This window comes from Pseudopodoces humilis, chromosome 11 (assembly GCF_049639895.1).
Source record: "Pseudopodoces humilis isolate 2021_Gansu_Grassland_sample_001 chromosome 11, ASM4963989v1, whole genome shotgun sequence".
NCBI lineage: Eukaryota > Metazoa > Chordata > Aves > Passeriformes > Paridae > Pseudopodoces > Pseudopodoces humilis.
In genome coordinates this window covers 5,737,276-5,764,442 of record NC_142210.1, presented here as the reverse complement: position 1 = coordinate 5,764,442, position 27,167 = coordinate 5,737,276, and the positions used below count along the sequence as shown (strand labels likewise).

The 27,167-nt window shown below is 43.8% G+C and overlaps 2 protein-coding genes across 5 annotated transcripts in view; both read left to right on the top strand.

Moving 5' to 3' along the window:
- Positions 1–162: 162 nt before the first annotated feature.
- Positions 163–4,611, top strand: NME9 (NME/NM23 family member 9). Its single transcript, XM_088060850.1, has 6 exons — positions 163–964; positions 1,518–1,621; positions 2,742–2,813; positions 3,252–3,323; positions 3,863–3,931; positions 4,525–4,611. The coding sequence occupies exons 1-5, from the start codon at positions 862–864 to the stop codon at positions 3,926–3,928; spliced, it is 417 nt and encodes a 138-aa protein (XP_087916976.1). The 5' UTR covers positions 163–861; the 3' UTR covers positions 3,929–3,931; positions 4,525–4,611.
- Positions 4,612–4,730: 119 nt separating this feature from the next.
- The window catches only part of VPS8 (VPS8 subunit of CORVET complex), a 66,646-nt gene continuing 44,209 nt past the window's right edge, over positions 4,731–27,167 (top strand). For 3 of the 4 annotated variants that reach the window (XR_015773432.1, XM_005529594.3, XM_088060849.1), the window contains exons 1-20: positions 4,731–4,882; positions 5,505–5,573; positions 7,264–7,394; positions 8,763–8,856; positions 9,400–9,432; positions 10,792–10,846; positions 16,102–16,226; positions 17,682–17,768; positions 18,784–18,851; positions 19,448–19,601; positions 19,704–19,763; positions 20,550–20,657; positions 21,447–21,527; positions 22,039–22,209; positions 22,887–22,961; positions 23,432–23,467; positions 23,853–23,943; positions 25,018–25,064; positions 25,926–26,015; positions 26,398–26,444. Coding sequence is in view for 3 of the 4 variants with exons in the window: in XM_005529594.3 (XP_005529651.1) it covers positions 4,775–4,882; positions 5,505–5,573; positions 7,264–7,394; positions 8,763–8,856; positions 9,400–9,432; positions 10,792–10,846; positions 16,102–16,226; positions 17,682–17,768; positions 18,784–18,851; positions 19,448–19,601; positions 19,704–19,763; positions 20,550–20,657; positions 21,447–21,527; positions 22,039–22,209; positions 22,887–22,961; positions 23,432–23,467; positions 23,853–23,943; positions 25,018–25,064; positions 25,926–26,015; positions 26,398–26,444 (1,730 nt within the window). In the remaining variant the exon portion in view is untranslated. The remainder of the gene's footprint in view (positions 4,883–5,504; positions 5,574–7,263; positions 7,395–8,762; positions 8,857–9,399; positions 9,433–10,791; positions 10,847–16,101; positions 16,227–17,681; positions 17,769–18,783; positions 18,852–19,447; positions 19,602–19,703; positions 19,764–20,549; positions 20,658–21,446; positions 21,528–22,038; positions 22,210–22,886; positions 22,962–23,431; positions 23,468–23,852; positions 23,944–25,017; positions 25,065–25,925; positions 26,016–26,397; positions 26,445–27,167) is intronic. The other variant, XM_088060848.1, reaches the window with a different exon arrangement.

The following is a 27,167-nucleotide window of genomic DNA, read 5'->3' as shown; positions in this document are numbered from 1 at the left end:
TCTCAAGAAGTCTTTTTTATTTTGACTTGCTGTGTTTTTCTACATACTGAAGGTCAAGTCCTGTAAGATGGGGAAGATGCTAAGGATTATATTCTTTCTAATAACAGAATGGGGAGTGTAGGATAATAGAGTGGGTGGTGCTGTGTATGGCATGGTCTAGGGCATCCTTGACAGGGTCAATCCCTGAGCAAGCTGATCTAATGCTGAGTTTTGTGCAGGAGATTAGCTGGAGGTCTCCAAAGGCCCCTCCCAGCCTAGAACTTTGTGTTCTCTGTTCAATGTGCTTTGGAAGTCTTTAGGTAACAGCTGGGAATTCAGGTAAGGATATGCTGGGTTCAGACCACCCTCTAGTGCCCACACATCATGGAACCTGAGTATTTACTAGTTTAGTTTATCGAGGCTGAACCATCTCGAATAGAAGAGTTTGTGTACAGGCAAGGTGAGAAAATGGTGCTGGAGAATCAGGTATTCATAAACCCTGTAAGGACTGGGCCTGAATGAGGTGTGGTTCAACTGGAACCCTGGGCAGGCAGATGGAGATCCTGACAAGGGGCTGTGGGTCTGGGATCGCAGTTTGGGGGTCCCAGCCAATCCCCAGAACTGCTCTCTGCAAACTGAGTCTGGGATCCCCAGGCAGCCACTGTTCCAGTAGTGCCACTAAACAGGGGAGGACTTGCCCATGGCTGGATGCTACTGCCCTGTCTGCCTTTGCTTGGATCTTGTGAGACATCCCTATCAGCTGGGCAGAGGTGAGAGAGTCACAGTCAGGAGTTTCCTGAGTGCTCAGGTAATGCCCCTTCAGGCAAGTGTGTCCCTCTGGAGGGATTTGTCAGTATGTTTGCAGCAACTGGATAGTACCTGATGAACTACTGTGGCTTTTACTGTGTTTTTCACTTTTCCACACAGACTAACATTACTAGCCAGGAGCTTTGGGAAGAAATGCTGTGTCTCAAAGGACTCATTGGTAAGGGTTTGGTCAGCACACTGAATTGCTCTTGTTCTGTGTTAAAAGGGCAGCAAGACACTTAGGAATTATTAGCGCTAAGGATGTTTAGTCAGTCTCTCCATTCCCCTTACACCGAACGGAAGAAAAAAAACTATTCTAACCGAGACCAGCAGGAGGTTATAGTCCTCTTCATTTATATGGGACAGTCATCATGCAATGCAGGCAGTGCTGGTCCAGTCTCCACTGCTTGGAACAGGACTGTCTCCAGCACAAGGAGCAGGCCTGACTCCCAGGGTTCTTGGGAAAACCTCATGTGCTCTACCTCTGTGCAGTGGTTTTCCCTGGGAAATCTGCTACCTCCAAGGTCCCAGCTATGTCCATGTTTCTGTTTAAGACTCCTCCACGTCATTCTTAGCTTGTAATTTTGTATTTTGTTCTCTGATGCAGCATTTCAAACCTTGCAAGGATTTCCAGTTCAGAGCTAAATCCAGCCCTTCTAGCATGTGGTCTATTGGTCTGTATCTAAAGTGACCCATTTGTACCTCCTTCTGACCTATTTTCCTGCTTGCAGTTGTTGATGTGTTTCAAGCCTGGTGTGGTCCATGCAAACCAGTAGTGAATCTGTTCCAAAAAGTCAGGAATGAAGTTGGCAGTAATCTCCTGCATTTTGCTGTGGTAAGATCTCACTTGGCACTGCTTGAAATACCCAGTCCTCTGAAATCAGCTGAAGTCTAAGGGCTGAAATCACTTATCTTTCCAATATTTAGCCTGAACCATAGCAGTGCAGGAATTGCAGCTGCTGGGAGTGAGCCTGCCACATACAGGGGCTTGGGTAAATCTATAAGAATTAATATAATTATGGATTTTCAGGCTTCAACTGCTCTATGCTTTTCAGATTCCTACTTAAGCAAGTAACATTAGACAGAGTCATTAATACTGCTTCTGATATACAGGGAGAGGCTGAAGGAGCTGGATTTGGTCGCCCTGGAGAGGAAAAGGGACAGATGTCCAGTGTAGGGGCAGGGATGGAGAAGGCAGAGACTGATGTCTGTCAGGGAAACACAGCAACAGGACAAGAGATAATGGGATAAGTTGCAGCTGGGAAAAGTCCAAGTAAATAGAAGGGAAAAGTATTCAAGTGTGAGTGTAGGACACTGGGACAAGTTTCCAGAGTGCTGTGCAGAGCTGATTCTGGGGAAAGCTCAAAACTGACACAGCCTTGAGCAACCTCCTGTATCATGAGAACAGCCCTGCCCTGGGCAGGGTGTGGAGCTGGAGCCCTTCACAAGTCCCTCCCTGCCTCAGTCATGTGGTGACTCTGTGTGTTGGTGCCTTTCCTGGCTGGTGGCAGCTCTGCACCGAGGACAGAGCCGAGGGCACTGACGTTTCTAATGGCTCAGCCCTCCTGTCTCTGCTGCCACTACAGCTCCTCCTGGCACTTCTCTCAGTCCTTATGGGCAGGAGGCCTGAATTCACTTTTCAGGCTTTTTCTAAGAAACTCACCCAGGCAAGCTGCAGGGAATGGATATCCCTGTCCCACAGGAGCACTGCTCCAGCTCCTGCAGAAGCTCTACTTCCATCTCGGGCACTGGAACTGAGCTGTGAGCTGGCTGTGGCCCTGGTTCTGACCAGTGTAATTTTGTCCCCTAAGTCTGGGACCCAGAGGTGTTTCCTTGTTTGTGGGGGGTGAGTACCAGCCAGCTGAGGGTGTCTGAGTCCAGGCACTTGTGTGTGCATCCCTCTGGAGCAGAAATGCTTTTCTAGAAATATCTATTTTATTTTACATTCCTTTTAGGCTGAAGCTGATTCCATTGATGCTCTGGAAAAATACAGAGGACAATGTGAGCCTGTCTTTCTCTTTTATACAGTGAGTAAAAATACTTTCCCGGTGGTTGCATAGCAATAAACATGACCTGCTGGTGGGAACAACAATTCTTCTGGGAGGATGTTTTATTTCTTTACCATGTGCTGGGACAATTTTATTTGCTCTGTATCTGCTGGTAATCAAATGCTGTGCAGATAAGAATATACAGCCAATGTGCTGCCCTGTGGAGTCTTCAGGTTCAGCACGCTGCTTTTGCAGGACCTCTCTCCTCTCACAGGCTGTGTTCCTTCATCCTGAGGCTGATGAGGAGGCACAAAAAAGGTTGTTCCAAGGTTTTCCTCTTGCTGTGGAGCAGAGCAGCTCTGAGGGGAGGAGGGCCTGGTACATATAGTGTGGGTGATATGCTGCTGTGGGGAATTCCAGAGCCCAGAGAGCACAACCTGAGCACTTGCTGACCAATTTGCTTTCCACACCTTTCAGGGAGGAGAATTAGTGGCTGTTGTAAGAGGAGCAGATGCACCATTGCTGCAGAAGACCATCCTGAAACAGCTGGTAGGGGAAAGGAAAGGTTTACATGGAGGAGAGCCTGTGGTGGTAATGGGTCACCAAAGCTTCAAACACCTGTAGATGTGCATGCAAGAGGAGAAGTTCAGCTCCCCAGGGATTTAGCATAGTGCTAAAGCAGAGCCACTGCCTTGCAAAAATCCCCTCCCCTGTGCAGGCAACCTCCTAAGCCACTACCACAGGCACTGGCTTTCTGTGTGTTGTCTAAGGTAATGACATTTCTGAGGAGCAAAACTGTCTTACCTGTGTGTGCCCTGCTGCCCCTAAAGCATCTCTAGAGCTTGCAGCTCTCTGCTGGCCTGTCCCTGGGAATGCTTTTCCCCCAGCTCTTGCTGTCTCCTGACTGAGAGCTCAGCAGGTGACCCTGAACAGCCAGATCCTCTGCTGTCCCTGCTGAGCTGGCCCAGGACAGCAGGAGGGCTGTTCCTGCACAGGGGGAGGTGGGACATGGGGCCCTTCCCAGCCCAGGCTCACCGGGAGGGCAGGTGTGGGATGTTCCTGGCTCATCCATGTGCTCTTGCTGCCAGACAGAACCTTCTCCAGAGAGCAGGGAAGCACAGCTCCCCTTCAGGAGGAACAACGGGAAGGACTAACAGGTAAGGCAAGGCACAGCTGTAGAATGTGCTCTGTACCTCAAGTTGGAACCTTTAAAAGCTGGAGCAGGGATTCAGCTGCTGCTGGGACACCAGAGGGGCCATTCCTCCACCTGGGCACACGGGGAGAGTCACCTTGAAACAAACAAAAGCCCAGCATAGTTTGGGTGTCTGGCATTGTGAAACTGAGGGTATTCATCCTTCCAATGTGTTTTATCTTACATTTGACCCTCCCTTGGCTTCTGGCCTGGCAAGGGCTCTTGGAGACCCACACGGCTTAGTGTTTTCAGGTGATTTTTAAAAGAAAACACAGATGCTTGGGCTCCAAATCTTGCATCTCCTTCCTTGTCTAAAATTAGCCACGAATTCCCAAAGGTTTTTGCCTCCTCTCCTAAAAGGGACATTTTTTTCCTTGGCTTTGCTGGGACAACGCTGCATCCTGGCCCTATGCACACCAAATCTTAAGCTCCAGGATGTGGGACTCGAAGCAAAACCCTCCTGGCTTTAGCTGAAGCACCAGGGGATGAAGAGGTGTGGGGTCTCTGCCTCTCCTTTCTGCGCCTATTATTAATTTTGTCCATTTTCTTCCCTCGGAGGCTGACGCACCCTTCGGGTCCGGGATGACAACCGCAGTCGTGGAGCATATGCCAGCTTTTTCAATAAATACAAGATTTTCGTGTGGCAGCAGCACTGGCTGCGTGTCCGTGGTGTCCCCCTCCGTCTCCCGGTCCCCGCCAGCGGCGCGCGGCCCCTTTAAGGCCGGCGCGGAGGCGGTCCCGTCGCGCTGCGGCTGCGTGGGGAGAGGTTCGGGTCGCGGGTTCGAATCCCGGCCGAGCCGGCCCGGCCATGGCTGCGGCCCTCGAGCCGGCGGAGGCCGAGCCGTGCTCGGATCCGCCCGCGCACCGGCTGAGCGTAGCGGAGCTCGACCGTGAGCTGGACTCTCGGAGCGAGCTGGTGCGTCCCGAAGCGCCGCGGAGGCGGCACGGCCATGCCGCGGGGGTTGAGCCTACCCGAGCGCTTCCCGTAGGGCCGAGGGGTCCGCCGAGGGAGGGTCGGTGGGTCCCCGAGACACACGGCCGTGAGGGAGGGTCGGGGGGTCCCCGCGACACACGGCCGTGAGGGAGGGTCGGCGGGGGTGTCCCAGGCTTATCTGTGCCACTTCCAATATCGTGACATGGGTCACTATAATTGACATTAATTTCGCGTGCTTCGCCGTATTTAGGAAAAAAAACCAACAGCCCCCAAAGTTCTGTATGGCGGGTGCCTCATGCAGCAGGTACAGTCAGTCATTTAATTTCTCTCTGGCTGCAAAACCCTCTATACTGCAATAGCGTGTTTACTCTCAGAACATCAAAAGTATTTCATGACTATTTCTGGAAATAAGTCTCACACAGCCTCCAAGAAGGAAATACTATCCTCACTCAACCAGATGAAACTGTGTGACCCTGCCCTCAGAGCTCTTGCCTGCCTTTCCGGGCAGAGGCGTATGTGCGTAGCTGCTTTTTATGCGGCTTTAATTATGGTTTGGAAGGTAGAATAGGCAACCTAAACTCAGGCTGTGGTTTCTGATGTACAGATTGACGACAAAGAATTCGACATTCCTCAAGTTGATACCCCTCCAACGCTGGAGAGCATCCTAAATGAGGTGAGTGATCCATTGGCCAGGGGAGAGGTCAGATGAGGCAGCATATGCTCCTTTTCCTCTACTCTTACTGTGTTTTTTCTGGAAAACAAAACTGTAGAGCTTCATGGTTTCCTGATACTGATAGCTAGCAGGTGCATGCTGAGTGGAGTAATTGCTCTACAGTGTATCATACAGAATTTTGGTGGTTTTTTTTTTTTTTCAATTAAAATATCCACAGCTGCAGCATAAAAGGTTTTCATCAAGTCCAAGCACATTCATCTGTAGATCTGGAGAGCCACCTGAAGTCTAGACAGCCTGTTAGAGGTCAGGGTCACTGAACAGCTCTTTTTAGTTAAAAGTAATTGCAGAGTATTCAGAGTGGTTCTGAAGTTGTGGGAGGAGGTGAGAGCTAGATTCTTCCCAGCTTTATCTGTGTTACTCGTTTCACATATGTAGCTCTCTGGTAGAAGCAGGGAACAGTCTCAGCATCTGATGTTACCTGTGGTAACTCTGTCTCGCTCGTATCCAACTCAGTATCCAACTCTACAGTAGCTATGTGAGTGCACAATCCTTAGAAATACAGAGAAGGGCATGCAAGTAAAGATAAACTCTGACGAAACAAGCTTTTCAACAAAATGAGATTGATGGTTGGATTGCTAGGATGCTAGTATGAAGGAGAAAGGAGCCTGCTGGGGGTGACAGGTCTTCTAAAAACCCGCATTAAAAACACAGATAGAAGGTGTCCCAGACAGAGACAGTCTAGAAACAAGAGGAGCAGTAGGGATAGCTATGTCCTGTTTCCACTGGTCCCTTGAATAACAGAAGTGTAGTAAATTTGGGTCATCTCAAGCTATAACATCTCATGCAGTGACATCCGTGTCGGAGGAGTAGATACCAAGTCTTAAACTTGAGATGTAATAATTATGAAAATACACTTCAGTGCAAACAAAGTCTTATTGCACTATCTCAGTAAATGTAGGATGGGAATGACTGGAAAAATATTTTCTGAAAAGGATTTTAGCAGAGAAGAACCTGTCTGAACCAAAAAGACAAACAGCTGCAGTTCAGAAAGAGATACTTAATAGGGACAGAGCTGCCAGGTGTAAGTGAAATGACGGGCAGCTGCTCTGCTTCCTGCATGTTTGGCATCAGCTGGGGGATTGTGTTTGGTCCTTCTGGCTTTGTGCTGAGAGACAAGAGGAGCTGCACTGGTTTTAGGGGGAATGACCTTTTGAAAAACTGTAATAAGAAAATACAGACTGAGACTGAAAGGAGAGAGAGATTGCAAGCAGAAGAGCTGAGAAAAGAGCTAAGTTAACTCTTGTGACAGCTGGAGGGACTTCTGGGCTCTTAGTGCCACTTGGTGAAGTGCTGGAGGAGATGATGATAATTGTAGGCCTTCTCTTGGCAGTTAGGAGACAGCTGTGTTAAAGGTCAATTAAAGTTTTGATGGAATTCATAATATTTGGGGAAGAAAGGTTAGTTGACTTGTTCTCCAGCCCACTTCTGTGGTTTGTGTGAATTCTGGAAACAGGGTCTTCCACAGAATCAGCCCAGTAAAGTAATAAATAGTTCTGGCTTTTAAATATGAGGCTTTCTTGTCCTCTCCTCCTCTATTTCTCTGCTGAATTGCTGCTGCTTTGCTAATATTTGAGTTACGCTGTTGTGTGTTTTGAATGTTTAGTAAGCTGTGGTGATTCTCACCCTCCAGACTGATGATGAAGAAGAGTCTTTCATTTTGGAGGATCCTTTTCTCTTGAACATTGATAACACAGATACACACTCCTATGACACCTCTTCGGTGGCCAGCTCTGACAGTGGGGATAGGACACACCTGAAAAGGTACTGCAGCCTCATGGTCTGGGAAGTCAAACCATTTGTGAAGGGGTACTGCTTACATCCATTAGAAACAAATCCTCCTTTTTTTACTGTTATTCCTCCAGGATCACGTAGGCAAAGATAGGATTTGTAGCTGCACTGAGGGCTGGCCTGTTTGAGCAATAATGGCATTTTATGGGAGGTGGATTACTTAAATTTCTCTGAATTTTTATGGAATCTTTAAAGCACTGAGTCATGATGACTCTAAAGAAAATGTTTCAAAGGGGTGTCTGACCTAGTCTGCAAGCAGCTGGTCATTATTTGTAAAAGACAACTGCTGTCACTTCTGTGAGTGGACTGCTAAGGTTGACATCTAAAATGTGCTAATTAGCTCTAATACTGCTGAGATGTGTCATTAATTACTCAAATGATGGCCTTAGCCTCTCCCATGGCTGTCTTGTGTGCCATGAGCAGTTGCACAGGATGTAAACACTCTGGTGGTTTATGTTGGCTTATGGTATTGTACAGACTCTCTGTCCCTTCTTTTTTCAAGTAAGATTGTTTATACTGAGAGAAATGTTACCTGGAGTGGCTTAAACTTCCAGCAGAGTATGCAGAAAAACCTGGAGGTGTTCCTGTCACCTTTGGGTAAGGCTGGTTGCCATGGTTATGGGTCCTTAGTCATAACACCAGCTATTAACAACATGCTTGATGAACCTCTGTGGGTTCTGCTTGCTTGTGCACCTCTGGAGAGAGAAGAACCCAATGTTTCCATGGTAGTTTTGGGAATTTGGCTCTTGGTGGTGTGAGCTTGGCAACAAAATTACAGCTTTGCTGAGGAATTTTTCTGTCGGGCCTGCTAGAGTTTACCAGTGCTGTTTTGAAATTACTGCTCTTGTGCTAGTTAAAGACATTTGCACTATAAACAGAAGCACTTAAGCTTTCATATCAGGTGAGCTGTGTATTAACTGAAGGCTGTTCTTTACCATACACTCACTTTTCCTAGGGGTCTGTATTCTGCTAAGGAGCCTTTTCCAATTGTGCATTTTCCATAGATACTCACCTTTACAGCCCTGAACTTCCTCACTCACTGAAGGAGCCAAAGTGTTGCTTTCAGGATGTATTAGTGAATTCTAAGGTTTGCAGATATGTGCTTGAAACTAAACAATTGTTTGAAGAACTAAGGTTTTTTACTCCAGGAGATGAGTTAAAACCAAACTGTGCAGGCAGAGTAGACTTTGCTGATTATCTGTGGCCCCAAGAAGAATGGAAACTGCATGAGTTACAGGACTATGCAGAATTTACCTGCTGGCTTAGCTGCAGGTTAGGCTCCAAAAGTTCCAAGCTGTTATTCTGCTCTAAAGCTTTTTGGTTTGTTTCTTAATTCCTTAGGAAGAAAAAACTCCCAGATTCTCTCTCACTTCATGGATCAGTGATACGGCTCTCACTCCTGAAAGGAATTTCTGCCCAAATAGTGTCTGCAGCAGTAAGTGTCATCTTCTGAGCACTTCCACTAAGAAAAATTTGAAACTCTTTTGGTATGTGTGTGTGTGTGTTCTCCTGCCTGGCCCTACTATTATTTCTGTGTAACACCATGTTAGGGGCATGAACTACTAACCAGTAGTCCTAAGCAGCAGTGAATCAGGGCTTAGCTGACTTGCTGAAGCAGTGATGTGATGGGTCACTTTTAGCACTGGTTTGTGTTGCTGGATGTCATAAAACTTGGTGGGAAATGTTCATATAACATGAAAGTGTGCTTGAAGGTGCTGGAACTGGGTTTGCTTAATGCCTGTAGCATGCTCTTCGTAAAGAAGAGCACAGTAACTTTCACATGGAATTACAGGATATTCTGCTTCCTCTCTACTTCTGGGTGTTACTAGCCAGTGGTTTCTTCAGCTCTGTCGGCCCTGCTGGGGTCATTAAAATGCAGCTGGTGTGGATTTTCCTTTGTGTTGTAGTTGTTCTAATTATTAGACATGCACAATCTGGTAGTTGTGTCTCTCACTCATGGGTTCTCCTGTTTCCCCAGGACAAAGTGGATGCTGGCTTGCCAACTGCAATTGTAAGTACTGTCACAATTACAAGAAGAGTATGTTTAGTTTTCATACCTATTTGTTAAAGCGCTAAATTAATACAGCTGATAAATGCATCTTCCTTGACTTTTCAAGTGCGAGGAGCAGCATGAAAGCTCCCTGGGGGCAGAGTCCAGCCTTCCTTCATGGCCTAGCTGCCCCTCCTCTGAGTGAGCCCCACATCCTCCCATTTTTATATCATCACTAGGGCTTCTTAGCTGAGCACCTGACCTGCCCCCATCTATTGGGCACACAGAATGTCCCTAATTGTTTCTTCTTTGACAGTTTTTGCTTTGACTCCTAACAATTTTTTTAGAAACTTAAACTGGAGTGCTCCAAGTGATGGGTTCAAAATCTCTGTCTTTATGTCTGAAGGATATTCCTGCTTAGCAATTTGCATCAAAGTTGTTGAAGTCAAGCATGCTAATCATGTCTAAATATGTCAGAAGTGAAACTGCCTGTAGTAAAATGAGAAGAGAAGCATTTTAATGGGGTGAAATACAGTGAATATTTGTTTTGCCCTTGTGAAGTGAGTTTTAATGTTTTACAGGGGAACTAAAGATGTGCTTGGTCACTTCCAACTGTGATAACAGCAGCCCATAAGAAAATATATTTTTGTTTAAAAGAGAAAAGGAAAACATAGTCACTTTCAAGGCAAAAGGCTTTGCAGTGAAGTTGGAAACATGCTGTAACTGATATGTACATAGAATAAAAACCTGTATTTATACATCCAGACATTAAGGCATTTGAATTTTTTTAATCTGACTTAGACTTGTTAAGAAATAAAAAGTAGAACAAGATGAATGCATCTACAGCATTCTGCAATTTATATTAAGTTTTATTTCATTGAGTGCAAGTTTGCAAGTGCATTATGATCTTGGAGGATGTGTTTAATAGGATTTGTTTAATTCCCCATGGAAAGAAGTTGGAGTCTCTGGCTTGCTGTCGACTGCTCTTCAGGGGACCAGCACTGGCCAGGGTTTTAGAAGAGTTCAGATATGGAAGTAGCAGTTGATTTAGGATAAAATCCCAAGTATTTATACTCAGCAACTACACCAAAATAATGAGACTGACTTTAGAGAGATTAAATTTTGCTGTGGGTAGCCCTCTGAGCATTTGAATTTCAAACAGCAGAGGAAAAAGCTGCCCTCTGATCTTGAGATAATCTGTGTGACAATCATTCAGGCATAGTACCTATCTGTCTTCATGCAGGAATTGTGCTTGTCACTTAGAAATTGAAACAGTTATAACCTTTGAAATCTTCCCCTTTTTGCAGACTTTGCTTGATAAGTGGTGGATTTATGATTGATGTTTCTTCTGCTTTCAATCTTCCTGTATGACTCTTTCAGGCAGCATCAAATCTAATAGCTGTGGGGACTTCTCATGGGTTAGCACTGATATTTGGTAAGTTAAAAATAAAGTTTGGATTTTTTTGCATTTTAATGATCTTAAAAAAATTCAAATACAAGCAAAAAAATGCCACCCTGATTTATAACTGCAGGCTGGGTTTCTTCTAAGATGTTGTTTGTGCTAAATGTGGTTTTTTTTCAGTAAAGAAATTAAGCAGAAGTAATATTTGTCATCCTTCATATTTCTTCTGCATTGTTGGGGTTTGGCACTTCGATATTGAGAAATTTAGCCACGTGGGAATTGTCTAAAGAACCTTTTCTATGTTTGAATAGAAAATACTCTGTTTTCATGTGAAAGTGACCACAACCTGTATACAACCATCATCAGTAATAATCTTCTGCCCTATGTCTGAATAGGTGTCAGCTTTATGGGAGTTGAGATGTGTTCCCTGGGAAGTGGGACTTCTGACCCCTGGCTGCCTGCAGACCTGTGCCATGGGTGTCTCCTTCCCTGCCCTTCACCTGCATCAGGCAGGCACCTCTGGGTCCCTTCATTCTGTCATTCTGTTCTTCCTCTTATCACCAAACTTTCTTACAAGGTTTTCTGAGCTTGGGCCAGAACAGCTCTTGAACCATTCCCAGTCACATTCAGGTTTTAGAAATTTCAGTGTATTTATTGAGGCTGGTTAAAATTCTTAGAGACCAAAAGTTACAGGGGACAGGGTACTCCAGAGAGATGGGAAAGACTGTGACAGTGCAAGACTCACCTTTGTGTGTATTTAGACATTAAACTATGCCATTTGCTTCATCCAGTATTGTAACAATTCAAGATGGATTGAAGAGAGCCTCAGATCCCTCACAAAGGTCCATGGTGCTGGGTAAGGGGCAGTGGACCAAGCTGCACTGAGGGGAGCTCTGGTGAAGATATTCATCCTGAGGGTGTTGAAGAATTAGATAAGAGTTGAGACAGGTGGCACAATATCTTTGCTTGGGATTATTCAAAATTCAGCAAGGTCCTGAGCTGGCTGATCTCTTTAATCTTGGATGGAGCAGCAGGACTGGGCCAGAGACCTCCGTGCATAGTTCCCTTACAGCTGAAATTACTTCATGAGTCTGTGCTGTAATTTAAAAGTGATGAGGAATGGAATACAGTGTCCAGTTTTAGGAGGCTTCCTGGACACTTACTCTCTGCTGAATTCCTTCAGTTCTGTAACTAAAACTTGGGCATTGACCCCAGTGCTCTCAGATCTATCTAAAGAGAGAACAACCCTGGCAGGATAGGGCTCTAGGAGGCTTTGTTGTGTGCAAAGAGAGGATTGGAGATCTGGCTTGGGTTTATTCTGAAATTTAAACAGAGACTAAATTTCTGTAGACCAGTCAATATCTGTACTTTTTTTTTACTAGATGTGTAAATTAGACATACTTCCTGAAGGTTTGTAATGTGTGTGCAGGGTTTATACTGTACAATGGGAACATAACATCTTTTTTTGCATGCAAAAATGTTGCTCCATTTTCTGGTTGAACTAATTTCTCTGAATTGTTGTGTCACTAACACATTTTTTAACTTTATTTTTTCTTTCATATGTTTGATTTCAGCTAATTTGTCTCTCCCCCTAGTTCCACCTGTACTCATGATTTGTCTACTCTGTCCTTATTATAGAAGACTCAGGAAATTTTCATTCTGCTTTTTTGAATGCTTCTGTTGGCTCCTGAAACATTACCACAGGACAGTTCTCAGGCTGCGTGTGTAAAACTGAAAAGCAAACTTTCCTTCTAGATTAGTGTTGGATTAGATGCCAAGTCTGACATCCTGGAAGTATTGCAGAAGAGGTGGTAGGAAGGGATGTCTGAAGGCCTGGAGACACTCTTCTCTGGTACTTGCTCTAGGACCACATAATCTGGCAGGGGGAAAAATCCTCTTGACCCATCTAAACCTCTCCATCTGTCATTTCTGGGATTTGCTGTTTGTTACATGATCTAGCATGAATGGGAAGGGTTGGTGTTCTCAGTTTTTACCTATCTTTCAGGTAGTTTATCTGCTGTTTGATGCTTGGTTACCACATTTGGATAATTACAGGGTTTTTATGCCTTAGGAAAATTACCCTCAGCTTGTTTCTAGGGCTGTGCTAGCTTGGGGGATTTTATTTTTAATTTGTGATACAAAGGAGGGCCATCTTTTTGCCAGAATCTTTCTGAACCTCTTTTGGAGTTGTGAATGTTTTGCAAATGGACAGTTATGCTATGTGCCGTTACTTGGCTTGAGGACTGCCAGCTGGAGTGGAGCAGTGCTCTCCCAGCAAGCCTACAGCAATACACAAGTACTCTTTGGAGGCTTCCTTTATCCATGTTTCTAGATGAACAAAGAGGTTTCACACTACTCAAAAACTAGGTCTTAAACACAACTCAATGAAATACATCATTTTTCATAAAAAACTTGTTCCAGATGAAAGAATTCTATATAGCTAAACTTTGTTTTGATCAGTGTGGTATGACTTTTTTTTTTTTTGTTTCCTCTGTTGGTTGTTAATCTTGTGTTGAGTGTTCCGAGTCTTTGTTGCGGTATGATGGCATTAAAACTAGATTTTGGGGATATTTTTGTAAAATTAATTGGGAGTTGATTTACTGGCTGCTGGTAACTGGGTGAAAATAGTTTTGCCAATTATATTACAGTGAACTTCCAGTTTTATTTCCTCTCAGATTTTTGTATTTTGGTCTTCAGTGCAATGAAGTTTAAATTTATAAGCTCACTTTTTAAGCTGCCTGGTTCTAGAACACTAACCATCACAGCATCATTTCTTGAATAAATCAGAAAGGGAACACTGAACAAAATCTGAAGTTTCTCTGTCTTTGGAGATGGTTGCATATATGCTGTTCATTGCTTCACTCCTTCCTTTTATATTGATTTATGGCTTTTTCTCTCCTCTTTTGGCCCTTTCTGTGTGGACTGAAAGGCAAAGGTACAGTACCACTGCTGTGTGCATGTCCCTGCATGACCAGCCCCTGCACTGCTCGGGTTGCATGTTTTCTGTGCCAGGATTTCAGGGGCAGCTCAGCAGTGCAGGAACCACTCTGTGGATGATGCTGCTGGGAGTTGCTTAGTGGGTGCATGTGCACTGCCCACTCCCAAATTCACCAGGCAGGGACAGTAGAGGAGCAGGTAAATGTGATTTTTATAACATCTTAGGGCAGCAGGTCCACAGCTGCTTGTAAAGGTATTGTTTTGGGGCAGGATGAGGCTCTTCCTTAAGATCACCATCCACCCAGAGCATTTCCTGGCACTGTGCCTAATAAAATTAGTAGTGTGTCAGTAATTCTGCAGAAAATCAATCAGGCCTTTCAAACTCAGGAAAATCAGGGCATAAGGAAAACATCTTGATGAAAACCCAGTGATCCGAGCAGTATCAACTTCTGCAGTGCTATGCTTATTCCTTTGGTTTGGAAATCGACTTCTTTCACATTTACAGACTTGTCTTTATTCTGAACATGCAGATTGTATTTAAGCACCATCTCATTTTTACTTCAGACTCTGAGAGCAACACAGTCACTGACAGAAAATTCTCAGATGAAGGATTGCCTTACATAAATTGAAAAATTAAAAGCATTTTTTGACAATTGATCGCCACCTTTGTTTCAAGCATTTGGCAAAAGCTTTTTATGTTTAATCCTAAATGTGCCTTACATCCGAGCTGGTAATAAAAGTCTAGAGAATCATCAGATCAGCTTTTATAACCTTTTGCTTTTGTCTATTTTTATTACTTTGCCAGCTTATTAGTAGGAGCTCATTGATTTTCTGATCTTGCTTTGCCTTGGAAGCAATTTCATCCATTTTATAGCTGAGTTTTTTAAAAAAAAAGTATTATCTAATTGTTCTTACTTGTGTGTCATCTTTTGACTGTCTTGAAACAAGAACAAGTACTGGATTGGTCATACAAATCACTTAAATTTGGGATACGGGATACAATATGGGTCTTGTTTGTTTTGAATTGACATTGTGGGTGAGGGAAAAAGAGAATGGCTTTTGAAAGTTCTTGTGGGGATGTATATAAAGATGTAAAATCTTTTTAGAGAAAGCTGTGGAAGATGCTCCTTTTTCATGCCTGAGAGGAAACAAGTTATTGAGTCACTGACAGGCTTAGGCTGAAGTGGAAGGTACTTCCATGAATGAAGATGTCATTCCCCTTTAATATAAGGAGCTGCAGTATTCCCCTATTTTCAAACAGGTTTTTATGGTTAGCGGGTGGTATTTTTGTAAATGAAATGCATTTCCAAGCCTCTGGAACAGGCATTTTTTCTTTGGATCTTGATACCACTTGGAGAATGTCTCTTGGTGAAGCTTGTTTTCCAGCTGTAGCTCTGTTTTCTCTGAACTTTCTCTGAAAGATGGAAATCTTTCATGATTGATCTTCTTTTTACCTGTTCTGATCTATGTCATGAACACCCTGTCACAGTGATGTCAAGGTGTGTCCTAGTAGAATGGCCAAGAGTGTTTTCTCCTCACCCTGAGCAGTGCTTCAGAGTAATCTAGGAGTTCAGCTGTTGTTCTTGCTGGAGTTTATTTGTGAGCTCCACTCATGCCTCTTCATACAGGTGAGATTTGAAATATTTGACTCCCACTCTCATCTGTCTGAACAGACTGATAAATGCATCACTTGGGGCATGAAATGTAGGATACATCCATGCTACTTCACAGCAGCCTGTGGCTCGGGGAGGGAGTTCCTTTATAGAGTAAGAGCTGTGTGCACCAGAATTCATGGGGTGTGTTAATTGTGCAGCTTGGAGACAAAAGTGCCTTTTCCTTCTAGCCTTTGGCAACAAAACCAAGGAGTAAAATTACAAAATAAGAATGAAATTATGACATAAAACTGCACTTACCAAAAGCCTCTGTTGGAGTTTCGTAGTTGATGTTCAAATACAGAAATGCAAGGCTCAGAAGGTAGAATTAATTTTTTCATCTTCATTGCTACAACTTAAGCACCATTGCAGAATAGTAAAAGGAAATCTAGATACTGCTTTGATTTTTCTAGTAGTTTCTTTTTCAGTATGTAATACCTCTGCATTTCCATATTTTCTGTCCCTGGTTTGTGCTTTTAAAAATAATTTTGTATTTTCCTGCAAGACAGTGTCCCACTCCTTCTGTTCTAACATGAGCTCTCATCCTGTAAACTCCTTTTCAAAAGAACTTAAGTCTTACAAGTCTGTGAATTGTATGTGTAAATAATTTTAATAATAATAATTTTAACCACTTTTAATTTTTTTTAACCAATTTAATTGTAACCACTGCTCTTTAATTTTTTACCAATTGTGCTCCAGATCAGAACCAAGCTCTCCGGCTGTGTCTGGGCAGCACCGCAGTTGGGGCCCAGTATGGGGCCATCTCTGCTCTCAGCATCAATAATGACTGTTCCAGGCTGCTCTGTGGCTTTGCAAAAGGACAGGTAATTCCCAGAGGATGAGCTGCTCCAGTGCTCTGTCCTGAGAGGTTTCCTGGAGGTGCCAACAGCTCCTAGGCAAGCCCCCTCAGTCTGTAGCTGTGTGTTGGCTGGTTCGGTGCTCAGAAGCAGCACATACAGTGTGATGTGCCCAGAGCTTTTTGGGGCAGCCAGTTCCTGCTGAATCAGTTTTTTGTGGAGGAAGTGAGTAATGCAGAATATTGCAGAGGGTTCAATTAATTGTAACTAATTCCTGTTAAACTGAAATGCACAATGGCTCACTGGGACAAGCAGTTTAGTCTTTCTAGGTCACTCTCTAAGGTCTGTGCACAATAATTAAAGCTGTTTTGTACTGTGGTGATGACTTGAAATTCTTGGAACTCATGTAATCCCAAAATTAATTTTTGCTAATACCTTACTTGTATGACAGAAGTAGCAAAGCTTTTGAATGTGGGGAAAAGGAGTTGAGTCTGTTGTAGTTTTATGCCCTTCTCAGAAGCAGAGACAGCAATTACTGAACAAAAGTAACAGGACTAAACCAGAATAGGTAGACATTACCTTGGTAACATTTAGAGGAGTACACAGAAAGCTACTTTCTCTTTTTGCATTAATTTCCCTTTGCTCTTTGGCTTTCACCTTCATAGTAGATAAAACACACCTTTGTGCCTGTGGTAGGACTAAATGAAAGCCTGCTGCAGGCCATGTGGAAATACTTTATCCATGCAGGACAGCAGCCAGTTTTAAATGATACTCAGCTAAAACATTTTGGAACAGCTCTGAAACACATGGTCTAGAAGCACTGATAGATGATTTATAGGATCACATAAACTACCGTTTCCCTTAAAAAAGTTTCTTCAGATTGTAATCTCAGCTCTTCTGGGCAGTTACGCAGTGAGTAGTTAATACTCTTCAGTCATGCAGTGAGCATTTTGGGACTTCCTGCTTCTTAGCTGAGAAATTGCTTGAATTTTATATTGAGTACAAGCCAAGGTCTGTCCTCCTACCTGCCTTGTCACACCGAGCAAGCTCAGGAGAGGAGGGATAAGGTTCATGGTAGCTGTGAAGGTGCTTGAGTTTTGATCAGGGGTGTTAGCAGAGATTTTTCACCTGTTTATTGGTTCTGTGAGAGAACCAATGCATTAGACTTGCTGGGTGGTAACAAAGTCATCTTACACTCTTTAATGTTCTTATCAGGCAGATAGCTGTGAGCTGGGGGAGATTGGGCAGGTGGGGAGAGCTAGTCAAAAGGACATGATTCTGAGTTAACGCATGATGTCAACTCTAAGCAGACAAGTGAACTGTTTGGAGAAACAGGACTCGGGTCACTTTTCTTTGATATGAAATCCCTACTAACCCAGGATGATAATGTCAGTGTAGGAATTTGTTGCTGTACTGTAGTGCATGAGGTGATGGAGAGAACCTCTTGACAGTGAATATGTACTGAGCATAATCTGCTTGCAGATCACCATGTGGGATCTGGCCAGTGGGAAGCTGCTGCGATCAATAACAGATGCCCACCCTCCAGGAACAGCCATTTTGCACATCAAGGTAATAAACTCTAAATGTACTACTTTTATCCCAGTTTTCTTCAGCTAGATGTGGTGACTTTACTTGTGCAGCACTTCTAGATTTTAGATTAGAGCAGCTACCTATGGCAGTGGTATCCAGAGATGAGAAAAATGAGCAGAAATTCTATTTTAAAAATATACTGAGTATACTGACGTAATAGTTTTGGCTGTGAGTTGTACTGTAACAAACAAGAGTTGTTGTTTTGTTTGTTGTTACAACTCCTTTCTCCAGTGCCGAAATGTATGAAGAATTAGTTGTTAGAACACATTTCTCTAAAACTTGCAGTGTTTTGACCTGAATACATGACTTTCCAACTTTCAACTTAAAAGAATCTGAGCTGTAGAAAGTAGCTTCTGTAAGCAGTTTTTCACATAGCTTGTTGGCAATGCTTTGGGTTGAAAGAGAAATAATCAATGGCTTCTTGTTCAGCATAGTGTTATTGTCATACACAGGAAATCATATCTGAGTTTGTGCCTGACTCTGTTTTACATGGCCTCAGGTGTTTGTGGACTTACAGATCCTGGATTGTTAACACTTCCAGAAGTGTCCCCAGCTGAGACTGTGATCCTTTATTATCTGAATTATTTGGTATCATTAGAAGTTCTGGATGCTTCTGATTTGGATCTGTCTGTAACTGCAACCCATCCACCAGCTCTGGCCCAAGCCCATGGGCTTGAGGCTGAGAGCTCTTTGAGAGGCAGCTCAGGGCTTGGTGTGCTGTAGTTCTGAGCTGCAGCATAAAGTAGTGGGGCTTTGGTACCAAAGTCTGGCAACAGGGCTTGCTGTGGAAATGAAGGTGAAACACAAACTTTACTTTTCCTGCACATCATAAATAACCCCAGTAATTGTCTCATCTCGGTATGTTAAAGATGCTTTTCTTTAGGTGCCCTGGTTGTACTATGTGTGTTGTTAGTACTGCCATAGCATGTATTTTTACATTGGTTTTTTTTGTAGTTTATATCTTAGGGCCATTTTAATCTTGTATTCTGCTCAGTTTACAGATGATCCGACTCTTGCAATTTGCAATGACAGCGGAGGCTCCGTGTTTGAACTGTCATTTAAGTAAGGCAATAACTCTACCCAGAGGAAGTTACAAGAAACCAATTTCGGGTCATTGTTTCTAAAACCTAGGGAGAAAAAATCCCATTGAAACCAATACAGCTACTGCCTGAATGTTGAAGGTGTAATTTAGGGCTGCGGTGTCATTTCTCAGCTGAAGCAAGATGCTGTGTGGCAGTGCAATAGCCAAAGAATACCCGTAGTTGTTAAGGTGTCACTGTATTGTCCTGAATTTGGCACTCCTTTTGGGCTCTTGGTAGCTGTCACAAAAGTGCTGCCTCTCGTTTTTCCTTGGCTCATTAGTGAGAGCTGACCTGCAGTAGCTGCTCATTTTACTCTTGGCCTCTTCAAGAGGAGAAAGTACAAGGAGGAAGGATTGACAGTCAGTCTGATCAAGTCCAGGAATTTCCCAAACCTTATTGTCAGATAAGATCTTAAGGAATTCTTGTCTGTATCTGAGCAGCTGTATGGCTTTGCTTCCAGTGACACATCAGAAGTGATCCCTGGAGCTGTGCAAAGGACTTTTTAGAAGGAGTTGTTTTGAAGGATCAGTCCTGAGATTATTGGGCTGCCACCAAGCTGATCTCTGCTCTTTGCAGGAGGGTTATGGGAGTGAGGACGTGTGAGTCTCGGTGTCTCTTCAGTGGCTCCAAGGGGGAAGTTTGCTGTATTGAGCCATTACATGCAAAGGTTGATTTGAGAGACCATCCTATCACCCAGTATTCACTGCTGGCCATGGCCTCCCTCACTAAGGTAACTTGCTGCTTGCAGGAGGCTTGATGTGAAACATCACAAAGGGGAAGTTCTCTGTTGTATACTCAAACATTTTATTTTGCCTTCTTGCTTTCCTTGAAGATCCTGGTTATTGGCCTGAAGCCATCTCTGAAAGTGTGGATGACCTTTCCCTATGGTCGTGTGAGTAATAAAGTCAAACAGGTGCTTTTTGGGTTATGACTGCAAACATTTTCATGGAGGGAAAGAGATGAGATCAGGAACAGGTGTTTGGTACCACCTCCTTCCACAGCACTGTGGAATTGCAGTGATAAGCTGTGGGTCTGATGTGTGGAGATTGTGGCAGAGAAGATGAGAAGGCTGCTTCCAGCTGTACCTCTGTGAAGATGCTGATTTTCTCAAACAAGCAGGAGGGAGTCCCTCAGGTTGTCTTTCCTGCTGCAGTCTAGATGCACCCACAGGTGGGATGTTGACCTGATTATGGCTACAATCACCTTGGATTGGGGCCACTGTTTATATTAGTACCATACAACACCCCTTAATTACAGAGAAAGGAACCAAGAGGAATTTGAGCATTAAACAGTCTTCTGAACTCTTTATTATTCACTTTCACTGGTCAATGACATAATTCCTCTTGGAAAAGCAGCTGGGGGAAGATGTGGGATAGGTTATGTTGGGAGTGTGGAGACAAGGGGGATATCAAGCTGCAGCTTGGTGTAGTTCATGTATCCATGTGGGATTGGATCTACCCTGAGCAGCTCAGACACCAGTGATGTTCCGCCTGGGTGTCCACTTTGCCAAGGGCACACGCTACTCCCAAACGAGTGTCTGGACCAAAGAGCACAAACTGCTTTCCAGGAATTTGGTGTGTGTACCAGGCACAGTCAGAAGTGAGAAGGAGCTGATGAGCCACATGTCCTGGGTCTGCCTAGTGTGCCTTAACCACTGTCTGTGCTTTTTGTGTGACAGATGGACCCCTCGAGTGTCCCTCTGCTAGCGTGGCACTTTGTGGCCGTGCAGAACTCGGTGAACCCCATGCTTGCCTTCTGTCGAGGAGATGTCGTGTACTTTCTTCTGGTGAGCCTGGGCTGTTCTGTGCTGCTTTCAGGTGGTCACATCTCATCCACACATTCAGGGATTGAGCCTCTATCTCAGTGACAGTATGATAGCTGAGCATGATGGGAACAGCTGCAGCTTCCTGCTGGCTTGGGAAAACCAGCCTGGTGGTCACTGCTCTCCAGGTGCAGTGGTGCCTTTGCCTGGAGGCATGAGATTTATCTGTTCCAGAAGTATTGATCTGCAATGTGTTTCTGCTGTAGGTACAAGTGTGTGGATTGTTTTCAGGGAGAACACATAAATTTGAGACACCATCTTAGTTTTTGCTTTAAAAGATAAGTCTGGAAAAAAATTGTATAAAACACTAAGAAAAGAGCTTTTAGTTCTCTTGGTGTGTAATTTGAGGCATGGTGCTCGTCCTGTTTAGATCTGCAGCAGTTACACGTGCAGATATGGTTGGTTGGAGATAATTTCATACTGATTTCAGTATGAGAGCAATACCTAGGCTTCTGAAAATCTGTCATTTTGGCTTTGGTGTGGTAAGTTTGTTTCCCGACTCTGCTATCCTGTTGGACCTTAAGCTTTGTTTAAGAATCTGGACATGTTGTCTGTACTGAATCCTCTTTCTCGTCTCTCATCTCTCCTGGTAAAACTGGGGAGAAAGAAAAGGGTGCTTGTTTAAACTTGTCTTGCTAAGATGCTTTTCTGGGGGGAGCTCAAGATTCCTGGAGTCAGTGTGGTGCCCTGTGGAAACTGAGAGGCTGAACTGAAGGAAGCCTTTGAGTCAGCCTTGTCTGATTTCTCTTTTAGGTCAAGAGGGATGATAGTGGTGCAATACATGTCACGAAGCAGAGGCAGCTTCATCTGCACTACGATCTCATCAACTTTACTGTAAGTCTCAGTACTACAGAATGGTTAAATTTTTTTGCACTAGTTTTCTTGTAGATGTATCTCAGTAGCCCTTAGTTCTGTGCTCTTGGCTGTGTTTATCTGGTGATAACTAACTGAAAATATCCTTATACCTGGGACTCTGTGGAAAACCAGCACAGTGCAATAACCACCTGTGAACAGCTGGTGTAGTTGTCTTGGCTTTGACAACTCTGGGTAGAAAGTGTGCTGGAGCATAAACAGTGTGCTAAGAAGACAGGAGCTCTAGTGGATTGCCATTTGTCTACAGCTGTTTTCTGTGAAGATTCCATGTAATTTCTCTCCAGAAGGACCCTCCTTATCTCTGCCTTTAAAGTTACACATATATGCCGTTGTGAAGTGGTTGTGTGTAGTAACAAAGCTATGGGCTCTCTCAGAATTCCCAGTAGTGGTACTCAGGGATATAGCCAGAGCCTGCTTCCTTGGCTCTAATGGAGAATGCATTTGTGAAATGTGAAATTTGGTGCTTTTGCAGTGGATCAACTCACGGACAGCAGTCCTGCTGGACAGTGTGGAGAAGCTGCACGTCATAGACCGTCAGACTCAGGAGGAGCTGGAGACCATTGAGATCTCAGAGGTTCAGCTGGTCTACAACAGCAGCCACTTCAAGTCTCTGGCCACGGGGGGCAATGTCAGCGAGGCCTTGGTAGGCACTGCTGGCCTGTTTGTATTTGCAGCTATGTTAAACATAGGCCCTAAGTGGAAGCCGGGAGGGAGAAGGCCTTTTGGGAGCATCTCAGAAGTCAAACATGGTGGTCATGTGGGCAGCTAACAGACAGATCGTGTTTCCCTTTGTGCCTTGAAGGTTGTAGGAACTGCTCCTCCTTTACCAAACTTTGGAATACTCTGTCTAGGTTAAAACCTGATGTGATTTATTCTTTAAGAGGATTTTTTACTTCATACACCACAGACTGGAGCACTGGTTACTGGCAGTCAAACTGCTGTTGTAGCAACTCTCACTTCAACAGTTGTCTTCCCATCTTTGTGCCCTACATGTTTGCTCTTGAGGAAGATATGTGAAGAAGCAGGTGGCAAGGAAAGGGCCCCCATAACCTTTTGGCACCTGAGGGTAGAGACAGAGCCCTACTTCATCATGTCCTTGGGTAGCCAGAACTCAGCAGCACTTGAAGCTGAGTTCACAAGCAGGAAGGAGTGACAGCAGAGCTCTTTGACTTACTACTGCCCAGCAATTTGTGGTGTTCTTTCTCCAGCCTCATTTTGATTTCGGCGTTACAAAGGATCTTGGAAGTGTATTTATGTTGCTTGAGAAAGTTTTAAAAAAACAAAATGCAGTTTTACTTGCATGTGAATTTTCTCCTGTAGGCACTGGTTGGAGAGAAAGCTTGTTACCAGTCCATCAGCAGCTGTGGTGGTCAGGTCTTTTACCTTGGAACTAAAGTAAGTGGTGGGAATTTTTCAGCAAAAATACAGGACATTCACTGTTGATGGTAGCTCTTCTAGAAAAGGATAATTTATCTTTTGTGGAGATGTGTATTGAGAAAAGGTTCTGTGATCACTTTATGTTGTGGGATGAAGGAAATGTGCAATAATTTGGTTTTACCAGGGTATGGGCTGAGTAAGACAGTGTCACAGTTTCACAGTATCCTGATTCATTCTGCTCCAGGGTAAACTTAGCCTTACTTTATTGACATCTACTCTGTCCTAAGCTTCTCAGTCTCTGTTATAAATGTGCTAGGGAATAAACAGAAGAAAATAAGTCAGCAGCTAAAACTGGGCTCCAGTTTATACTACTTGAAAGTTTTGTTATTTAGTCATCTGTACTGGCATGCTGTGGGTCTGTGGGGTACTACAGGCTGCATGAGCATCCACCAGTAAATAACATTCAGTTTCTTTTTTTTCTTTGCTAGTCTGTTCATGTTATGACATTGAGAAGCTGGAGAGAGGTATGTTGAGAAGGTGACTGTACAGCTTAAGCTTGAATTGCTTAAATCTAGCTCAAAAGAGGGAGGGAGCATTTGTGAAGCATTTTTATGCTTTGTTTATCAGACAGTCAGTAATGCTGGGGCTCTCCATCCATCAAGCATCTGGCTTAAAATGTCCCCCCACAGGGACTTGATTTACTGGGCCTGACATTTCTTAGTCAGCAGAAAATGTCCATTTGAGAGAATCTCTGCAATCCTGTCCTTTATTGCAGTATGGTGAGAGCTTCTGAGGTGTCTTGTTGCTTGCTGTCAGGAGCCATAACCCACTGCTGGGAAATGCCAGTCCTAAAGGGGAGGGAATCATATTTACTGTGGTTCTGAGGTCCAGTATTCCTTGTTATTTTAGAGAGTGGACCACCTTCTGAAACAAGAACGTCTCACAGATGCCCTGGCTCTTGCTTGGTCCTTTTATGAAGGTAAAGCAAAGGCTGTTGTAGGTAAGTTTCGGCTTTTTTGCTTTTAACTGAAACTTCTAGGGATAGTTTTAAATATCTGCAAATACAGGAATCACAATTTTAGGGGAAGAAAACAGAATTGAATTGAAGAAGAGAAAATAGGATATGTTGCTTTGAGTTTGGCAGAAGCAACCTTTATATGGAGTAGTTTGATCTTTTTGGATGTTTTTTTAACCGTAGTCCCTTTAGCAACTTGATTTCAAATGAAAGTCAGGCTTGATCTGTGTGTGACTCCATCCTTTTGTCACTGCCATGAAGGAGGTGGATCCAGATGTTGAATATCCAACCTGCTAAAATATTCCTGAAGGCCATGCATGACCTGTAGGTATATTTCAGTGAGATTCTCTGTCAGCTCTGCCAGGCAGGTGCTTTGATCCAGGTCTCTCCCCTGACTGTACAAGGAACTGAAAGAATCACACTGACTTTTGGCACCACATTTCCTATGAGGGAGGTTGCTTGAGAAGTATGTTAATTGTGCCAGGAACTGCCACTTGTGTGGTCAAATTTGTACTGGACACATTGATTTTACAGCAAATAGTTTCTGATGGCTTTGACAGATGAGATGCAAGTTCCCAGGACACGATCCTGCTGTGAAATTGCTGGTATATGAAGATGTGTTTTGTTTTGATGCATGGATATAGCCCAATAAAGAAGATAGTAATGCTTTGAATAATGAAAAACCGTCTTTTGGAGTCGACTTTTATGGTATTTTCCCCTTTTAGTGCACTTTATTCAGCTTCTTTGCATCAGGACCTCCATCAGTTACCCTCATGCACAGTCTTTGACAGCTCTCCATTAATTGTTCTCACAGTGTTAAACAGCAGTTGGAACTGTTCTTGCCCTTCCTGTGCTGAAACAGTCTTTGAGTGAAGAGCACAAACCTTTTAGAAGAAAAGGGGGCTAAAAGTAGAATACAAAATTGTGTGTTTACACATCCTGACCTCTACATCTCAAGGGTAGTTGCGTTAGCATCTGAGCTGTGGAGTTTTTTTATTTCTACTGGTAGCTTAGATGAGAAAAGCTTTGTTTTTCACCCCACTCCCTCATTCTTTCTAGGCTTGACTGGGGACACGAACAAGAGGAAAGCAGTCATTGCTGACAGAGTGAGTCCTTGAGCTCTTCCAGATGGATTTTTATGTGTGCTGGTGTGATACTGTGTTCCTGAAAGGAAAGGCTTCTGTTGAGTTAATCCAACTCACTCTAGAACATGTGCATGTTCCTCTCTTGCTAAAATTTGGAGCAGAATTTTAGAAAAAACTTGGAAATACCATTTGGGTAGAGGTGGGGATAAAATGTGCAGCATTAGCCATCTAAAAGGAGACATCATCATCCAGGCCTGGAGATCTCTAGTCCCCTCACAGTGAAGAGAAACCTTTTGTGAAGGTGACTCTGGAGTTCCCTGACCTTTGTTTGGCACATGTCCAGTAGTATGTGATTTGCTGACTCTCAGGATGGAAAATGTGCTCTGTGTTTATGTGGACATGGAATGAACTCTTAAACTGATCTAGTTCAGTTTTTACAGGAACTTGCTTGTGGGAGGGGTATGTTTAAAGTACACACTTACTGCAGTAATTATTTAGCTGTGCTCTGTTCTTATTATATTTGCAGGTAGCTATGTTTTGCTGTGTAATATACTTTAAGTTAAGCTTTGGGTAAAGTCATGGCCTAGATGAGCCTTGTGCTTCAGAATGTGTTCACCAGCCTAAAAACTGGCTGTTGGGCTGGCTGCCCAGCTCCAAGGTCAGTTAAAGTTAGTGTAGTCAGTATCCCTCTGGGCACTTCTGTGCTATTATAATATCACTATCTGTAGGCAACCTCTTCTCCTTCCTGCTCACAGCACTTCATACCCAAAATGGGACAGCAGAGTTTACAGTGCTGCCAACCCCCAAGCCAGTCTGAAATGTGCTGCCAAGCAAGGCCTCAGTATAGGATTTGAATGTGTTTTCTTATTTATTGTAATGCAGATGGTAGAAATCCTTCTCCATTACACTGATCGGGCTCTGAAGAAATGTCCTGACCAAGGAAAAATCCAGGTTATGGAGCAGCACTTTCAGGTACGATGCTCCAGAGGACTCTCTTTTGGCTTTTTAAATTAATTTTATTTTGCTGCAAAAATTGTCTACTTTTGAAAAATCCTTGCTGTGGTTCAGCTCAACTCTCACCTGTTGTTTGCCCTCACGAAATCAGGACTTGGGTATAGTGGGTGGCAGAGCAGAACCTGTGTGCTCTCTGTGCTCTGCAGGAGTGTCAGCAGAGCTTTTTTCCATATGCATCAGCATATGGAAAACCTGTAACTGTGCCAGCTACCAGCTGAGTCAGATACCTCATTGTTTCTGCTCTGTGTTGGCCAGGCTGCATGTCGTGCTTTGCAGGATATGCTGCTTGGCAGGATTTTTGCCAGTCAGACCCTACAGCTTCGTTGTGTTTGTTCCCCAGGATGTGGTGCCTGTCATTGTGGATTACTGTCTCCTGCTGCAGCGCATGTAAGTCTGGCCTCGCAGGCCTGTCCCCCAGGGCAGACCCCAGCACCCCAGGTAGTCCCCAGTGCTGTTTCCTGTGACACCACGTGGTGTAGAGGAATTCCATCACATCATTCCATAGCACATGCAACATCACAGTTCCTAGTGCCTAAAGTCAGTACCAAAGTCAGGAACTCAGTACTCACACAAAACCATCTCTTAAATTTGCATTGATGTGGTAAGGAAGAAAAGTTGTTTTGAACCAAGAACCTGCCTTGATAGAGTTTCCTGTCATTGCTTCCTTTGATAATGATAAACATAACATGATAAAAGCATAAAAGGTCTAGCATACTCTAATTCTTCAAAATCCTTGTCTTTGCATATGTGAGATACCAAGTTTGGTATCAGTTTCTTACCTAAGCTACCAAATTCAGGCCACGTCTCATCATTATTTAATTCATAAATTGGCCACATTTTTTCTGTTAAGTTTGGATTTTAGAAGCAATGACCCTCTGCCAGTTAGCTCCCACCAGTTTTTCAATACTAGACCTAAAGGGCTATCTCTTGGGGTAGTATTATTCTCACAGGGGAATACACAGCCCCTGTCTTAGTGGTTATGCGTAAGAAAATCTGTAGAAACTAAAATAAGGGAGAGAGAGAACAAGAACAATAGATCTGGCTGTTACAGATAGGGGTTTAGAACTCAAGACCTTGTGAGCAGCAGTGTGGAACCAACCCGCTGGATCA